The following is a 7538-nucleotide window of genomic DNA, read 5'->3' on the forward strand; positions in this document are numbered from 1 at the left end:
GCATGGAGCTGTCGACGTGCACATGTAGCAGTGCGTTCAGGACTCCATCACCAGGAAAATGGACCTAGGATGGGACTTACTCCACCCGCTCAGCTTACAGAATACAATTCAAAGGCTCCATCGTCTTGTTCCGTATTGAACTCATTTGGAAAGCACAAGCGGAGAACAAATGCATGATCTTCGTCTGGATTTTGGTGCAAGATAAAATCTTACGGCGCACAACCTACAAAAGAGAGGGTGGCCACACCAAGAACACTGCGTGCTGTGCAACGGTCCCTTGGAAACAGGCCTCCACCCCTGTCTATGTTGCCCTTTTGCTAAGACGGTTTGGGATCAAATCCTCTCTTGGGAAAATTTCAGTCAGCCGCAACAACAGCCCCAGGCAGACCACATCCATATCAGAACGTAGACGACTAAACGGAGTAGTAATCTACATCTTTTGTAATATTTGGAAAGTGAGAAACAGGAGAATTTTCAACAACGAGATAGAAACGGTGCCGCAAGTGGCCGCAAGAATAAAGAAAGACATAGAGCAAAGGAAGAGAGCATTCACTTATGTTTAGCTGCTGTTTCTCTCGGGGTGTGTGTTTGTCTCTTATTCCTGCTTCTGAGGGCTTTAAACCCTCATTTGGAGTGTGTTTGCTTGTACATAAACTCTCTTTTCCTATTTTAATTGAAAGGCAGAGCTCCTGCCATTGCGTTCAAAAAGAAAAGAGGAAGATTGATGCATCAGTTAGTATATGTAGTGTCTAATATTGAATGGTCCTTCACAAAAAAGGGATTTGATGTCGTGACACAGCACATGCGCGTAAGACATCGATCCTTAAGTAGAGGAATCAATATCTAGTTGGATAAGGTGCAGCGTACCTAACATCGGAATAGAAGCAGCATGTGCGAACAACGACCCAACTTTTATGCCTTCTCAATATATGCTAAAAGCTTTTAATGGAAGAGCAACCTTGCTAGTACCTCACAAATGCCGCTTCTGCTGTTTTGTTCATCCAAGACTTTCTTGTTAATATTGACTCCAGTTTCTCATATAATCACAAAGTATAAGGCTTATGTATTCTTACTCTTTTTCTCGGAGGCAATTATTAATGCTTACTAAAAAATACATATTTGCACGACGATTAACTGTAACATTTGTACAATATAGTAGGGTACTACTCAGACACGATCAGCAGTTTAAATTCTCGAGCAAAGTTGCAGATTGGAAATTGAGCTTCTCCAGTTGTATATGTTGATGGGACAGTCTAATGTTTCATGCAAACCATTCGGCTATGGAAGCACACATAGGCCATTTTCGCTTTATCTTATAATCCGTCTTTTTCAGCTTGTTTTTTCAGTCAGAGCCATGTTTTTCTCTCCCAACAAATCAGCCGAAACAATGTTTCGGCTTGTTTTTTCAACGAAGCGAACGAGGCCATAAATATTCCAGGAAAAACACTTCCTGCTGAAAATTTGAGGATGTTCCTGTACTCATTTTTGTAAAGATCGTGATGTTACATATAAATAACAAGTAGTTAAGAATAGTCCCAGACTCCCAGCGAAGACCAATTTATTCATTTGCAGCTCCAAAAACAGATACAGCAACGATAAGAGGAGCGCGGACTGGCTGATAATTAAGCTTGAAACAGCCTTGCTCCAAAAACAGATACAGCAACGATAAGAGGAGCTGCTACAGTATTTTCCAGCTGCTGCAGTGCCATTTACAGAGAAAGATCAGCCAAATCGAATGATCTTGAAACCGCCTTGTACCACGAATCTGCTCTCTTCTTCCTGTGCGCCTCATCCAGTTTTGGGCGGAAGGCTGTCGTGTTCTCCTTATGCAAACCTGCAAATACCTGCTCCTTAGTCCAGACTCCTGCAGCTAACCCAGCAGCATATGCAGCTCCAAGGGCTGTGGTCTCTATGTCAGCGGGTCTGACAACAGGGCTGCCTAATAAATCAGCCTGCAGGTAGGAAGTAACCAAGCTATCGTCAGTCATCCAATGCAAACCGTTATCTAAAAAAAAAGTCATCCAATGCAAACTTCAACAGCTTTTAGTTTTTCTTACAATTGCAAAGAAAATAAATGAGAAAGATCTGTGCCAGGTAAGATCACACAAGAAGTTAAGAACGCATATCGCTAAGCAGACAAACATGGATATGGTGAATTGATGCATTGAAGTTCGCAACCTCCTTTTAGATTTTTTTTTCATGATAGTCCACACTTGTGTTCTGCTAATTGGGTGATATTACTGGTGTGTATCAATTTGCAGATGAGCCAGATTTTCAAGGATGAAAACATAGTTTGGACTTCATACAACGTAAAAAAGATTTTTGTACTACTTGAATCTGACAGTCTGCTGCTGTCAGCATGCAGAATTTGCCACACCAGATTGAACATTCCTTTTATTGAAGAAACTGTGTTCTGAGTTGATCTTAATAGGAGAGAGAAGCACGGGGAGTTATCATCTAGAATTCTAAGACTTCGTCCATGTCCCACAAGCTAAAAGCACTAACTGAAAGCATGGAAGCCTTGGGCGCTGGCACGTTGCAAGTTTTTCACTTGGTTACTTCTACAAAATCATATTTGGACAGCAGATCGGTTACAACAAAAAGGCTGGCCAAATAACTATTTCTGCCCCATGTGTGAAAGAAACTTAGAGACACCGTTGCACCTTTTTTTGTGGAATGCCCATTTGCAAGAAGGGTATGGGAAAGGGTAGGATCCTGGACTTCATGTGAGAACCTGACCAACTGGTCATATCTGAACACTTGAGTTAAAAAAAAAAGTCATATCTGAACATGATTCATAATTGGTTCCAGGAAATGGCTGCCAATGGAAGCAAAGCAACACAGCCATTGGCCATTCTCGTCGTTTGGATTATTTGGAAACAAAAGAATGATAGGGTCTTCCAACTGAAAGAAAAGTCAGTGGACAAGGTTATCAGTGAGATACAAGATGAAGCCCGCTTATGGACCAGGGCCGGTGCAAAACACCTATATCCTTTTGTTGTCGATGTAGATCGTGAGTAGTTTTTTTTTTTTTTTGGGCTCCACCTTAGCAGTCTGCTAAATTGGAATTTTAGTTATCTGTCTCTGGCGCATGTATCTCTTTCCTACTTATTAATTTATACAAGCCGGCAGGTTCCGGGTCTTTAAAAAAATGAAGCAAAAATAACATGTACTGAAAGCACGGTAGTAATTGATCACAAATTCAATTCTTAAAAGATATGGATAAGTGCTCGTATACGAGTAGAGAGAAGAGGTGATTTTCTTTACCTGGATCTGCATTAGAAGATTATTAACAGTAGCACCACCATCAACACGCAACAAAAACTCTCCTTCTGCACTCTTTACTTCTCCTGCCTCTCCAGCATCCTTGTGCATGGAGCTGAGAACATCATTCACCTGAAAGCACATACTCTCAAGCACTGATCGAGCAATGTGCCCCTTATTTGTGAACCTTGTGATCCCAATGCAGATCCCCCTTGCATCATCCCTCCACCATGGTGCAAACAACCCATTAAATGCTGGCACAAAGTACACACCACCTGAATCCGGCACTGTTTCAGCCAACTTTTCAATTTCAGCTGCTGACTGAATGATTCCAAGGCTGTCCCTCAGCCACTGAACTGCTGCGCCTGCAATTGCAATGGACCCTTCAAGAGCATAGTTAGTGGGTGCAGTTGGGCCAAGCTTGTAAGCAATGGTGCTAAGAAGACCATGGGAGGATTGGGTAGGCTCTTCCCCTGTGTTAAGAAGGATGAAGGCACCAGTTCCATAGGTGCTTTTCGCTTCACCCTTCTGGCACAGCTGCCCAAGCATAGCAGCATGCTGATCTCCAAGACACCCTGAGATGGGGACGCCTGCAAAGGGGAACTCTTTGGCGACCACACCAATTTTCTCTGAATTACTGATAATCGTTGGCAAAATCTCAAGAGGAACTCCTAACACATCAAGTGTTGGCTTATCCCAGTCAAGTGTCTTTAGATTCATAAGCATTGTACGAGATGCATTTGAGCAGTCCGTGACATGCTGCCCACCAGCAACACCTCCTGTAAGGTTCCAAATCAACCAGGTGTCAATTGTGCCAAATAAGGCGTCACCAGTCTTGACTGCATCCTTGACAGCATCCACATTTTCCATCAACCATAATAATTTCAGAGCACTGAAATAGGTACTGATTGGCAGCCCACATGTCTCCACGAAGTGGGTTCTACCGCCTGATAGCTCACTTTCCAGTCTCCTATATTGTTGAAGCATGATGAGAAGATTTAACAATGTCAAATGTTAATAGAAAATGAGTGAATGATAAAAAGAAGACGACCTGCAAACAGGGCTTGTGCGAGCATCCATCCACACAATGGCATTATACAGTGGGCGGCCAGTGGATTTATTCCACATAACAGTGGTTTCCCTCTGATTTGTGATCCCAATGGCCTTCAAACCAGCAACCACACTGTATTTACCATCTTTGGCTTTGCCAACTGCCTCTTTCATACACACCTTAACAGTCTCTATAATCTCCATAGGATCATGCTCAACCCACCTTTTAGTTCACACAAACATAGAAAGAACAAAATCAGAGACCATGACAACTGTCATTGCTTTAAACAGAAAGATGGGACTACAGATTACCCCTACATATTCATCTAAGAAAATGCCCGGCACAACAGATTACCCCTACAGTGACTCAAGCCAAATAGCATGAAACAGCATGACTAAGGTATAGTAGATTTCTAACCTCATATGCACATATAAATGGAAATAATGAAATAAAGAGAATATGTGAGATTCCTAACAAAGCTAGCAATTTACAGGTACAAACAATATATCAAAGGTCAGAGTCAGATGATCAGCGCTCCTGAAAGATCATCATGATAGCTAGTGAAATAACAGTACCATGCTTAAAGCAAGTTAATTAGGCAGACATGCCTTAATGAACATAGGGAAGGGAAATCAAAAGGCAAAGCAAAAGTTGCCAATTGATGAGGCACCGAATTGGTCTAGCAAAGAAAGAGTTCACGCCTCATAGTGACCCTTTCAGTACTTTGTGGTGCTATGTAACTATGTTTTCCCCTAGAATAATACTCTTTTAGATGATCATCTAAGTTTCTATTCGTAACAGAAAAACACATGACCCTAGTGGTAGAGAAATCCACTAATTTGCCAATTGAGCCACCAAAGTTAAGACAACTGGACAAAGCGGCAACTCATACAGATCTTACAGTTACTCCACTGAACCTTTTCACAATTAAGTCAAAGCGTCAGAACAAACAAAAAACTGACATCTTTAAATTAGCAACTCCCTAATTCCCTCCAAATCAATCAACGGTCCAGAATTCGCACTGACCGCAGCATAATCCTAGAGTTAGAGCAAACAAACCAGCTACCCAACCGATCTCAGGCCCGAGAAGAACACGAAACCTGCACACACTCACCCTGCCTCCGGGTAGTGCTGCTTGAACTCGAGCTGGTGCGAGGCGACGGGCTTAGCGTGGCGGTCGTAGACGATGAACCTGGTGCTTGTGGTGCCCTGGTCGATGGCCGCCACGTACACCTCCTCCCCTTCCCCCGCCATGATCCCTCTCGCCGGCACAGAGATCGGCCGTGGAGGAAGGGAGCGGAGCAGCGACCAATGAAGTGGGAAAGGGAGGACTGGAGATGCCGAGACGGTGTCAAACAAATCGGTGGCAGTTGAGTGGGAGCCGGGCCCCGGAGAGGCGGAGGGAGCGAGAGTTTATAGGCGACGACGGGTGGATCCGATTGGGACGGAGACGGACGGGACGGGGTAGGGTAGGCGGGGAAGTCAATGGCCGTCGCGCTGTCTACACCTCTCTGCTCTTGCCTATCCGCTCCGCCTCCGCTCTTCTCGCGCTCGGCTCGGCGCCAGGACCTTGCCTTCTGGGACGTGACGGGATTCCTGGCGTCCGCGCCAAAAAAGCTGGGATTTTTTTTTATCCCTCGCCGGCTGTGATTGGTTAGTCCACGGCGACAAATCGTGCTGCGGGCAATCACATGACGCGGGGATTATTATTATCCTCGAAAAGAATAGCGGCTAAGCTTCAGATTAGTTCGTGTGTTGCTGTTGGAGAGGGGAGAGAAAATGGGCTGCCGAGTCCTGACGAATCTTATCTGGATAGAGACGAACCGAGATCGCATCTTGAGTTCAGCGGCATCAGCATGTGCATTGACGCCCAACTATTCAAGCCCGTGCCGATTGCTATCGCAGGACAGCGAGACGGGTGGGTGCACGAGATAGTCCGTGTCTCCATGGACTTTACTTGCCGCAACCGGCAGCTGGAGTAGTGTTTGGATCGGAATTATGGCCTTGTTTAGATTACCCCAAAATTCCAAGTTTTTTCACTCTCTCTCCATCACATCAATTTTTAGCCACTTGCATGGAGCATTAAATGTAGGTAAAAAAAAAACTAATTGCACAGTTTAGTTGGAAATCACGAGATGAATCTTTTGAACTTAGTTGGTCCACGATTGGACAATATTTACCAAATAAGACGAAAGTGCTACTATTCATCGGGTTGAAATTTTTCTCAATCTAAACAAGGCCTATTGTGACGGTGATGGTACCGTCATTTTTCCAAAGGCTGTGCTTCTGCAGCGCTGCTGCTGGTGGTTGCTGCAGCCACACCACTCAGCAGCTACTGTAGAAATCAAGCAGCCACAGCTAAAATCAGCTGCTGCGGAAGTGCAGCCGAGCAATGCTGTCGCTTATACATCACACCTCATTGGTCCACAAGTTAACCTGCAGCCGTCGGCGTCGGCATCGGCGGTGATCCTCGGTTCTCACGCCAAAACTCCGTGACCTTCCGTTTCAAACTTTCTCGTATAGTTTTTGTACGTGCAGAAGAGGCATTGGTACTTTGCTCCGAGTAGTACAAGACAAGAAACACGACGAATCCTGCAAGAGTGCAGGGCTAGCTCAGCTCGTGATGGAGACAGGCTGACAGCACACTCGGCGACCTGTCCTGGTTTAAGTACAAGTGGCCAGTCCACACTCCGGTCAATTCGCTTAGCTGAAAATATCGCTGACTAATTTATTATGAAAGAAAAATATTATTTATTAATTGAAAAATTATTTATAAGCCAAATCATCAGAAGGAATGTCAGGGACAACAGTTGGGTACGTAGTAGGATAAGATGGAACCGGCAAAAAACCATATCTTCTTCAACCACTTCTTCTATAATCTCGACTAAAAATATGCAGACCCACAAAAATAAGGCTGCTACCGTCTAGCTCTGCTGTCTGCCGGACGTTGTTCGATGCAGCCAATCGCACCGGATTGGCAGCGGAAATTTACCGGCAAACTCCGGCGAGATTATGACGACGATTAGTACGTAGTCGCCCAAAAGGCCAAAATACATGGCTTTCACCCAGTAACCCGTCGCAGTCAAGGGATCGTCGGAATCTCCAATGAATGAAGAGAACTAATGAGCACAGCGCGTGGTTGGGGGACTTGGGGTGGTGAGAGCAGCTACACCAAACTCATCGGTGGACGACTATAGAAGCCTAGAATGCCTTGTTGTGCAGG

The 7538-nt window shown here is 44.7% G+C and overlaps 1 protein-coding gene across 1 annotated transcript; it reads right to left on the reverse strand.

Moving 5' to 3' along the window:
* Positions 1–1541: 1541 nt before the first annotated feature.
* Positions 1542–5859, reverse strand: LOC136493855 (glycerol kinase-like). The gene is made up of 4 exons (XM_066489986.1): positions 5430–5859; positions 4316–4537; positions 3268–4234; positions 1542–1952 (listed from the first exon to the last, which is right to left on the reverse strand). Exons 1-4 carry the CDS (start codon positions 5567–5569, stop codon positions 1710–1712), a joined length of 1572 nt encoding a protein of 523 aa, XP_066346083.1. The 5' UTR covers positions 5570–5859; the 3' UTR covers positions 1542–1709.
* Positions 5860–7538: the final 1679 nt, after the last annotated feature.

The sequence above is a fragment of the Miscanthus floridulus genome, chromosome 11 (assembly GCF_019320115.1).
Source record: "Miscanthus floridulus cultivar M001 chromosome 11, ASM1932011v1, whole genome shotgun sequence".
NCBI lineage: Eukaryota > Viridiplantae > Streptophyta > Magnoliopsida > Poales > Poaceae > Miscanthus > Miscanthus floridulus.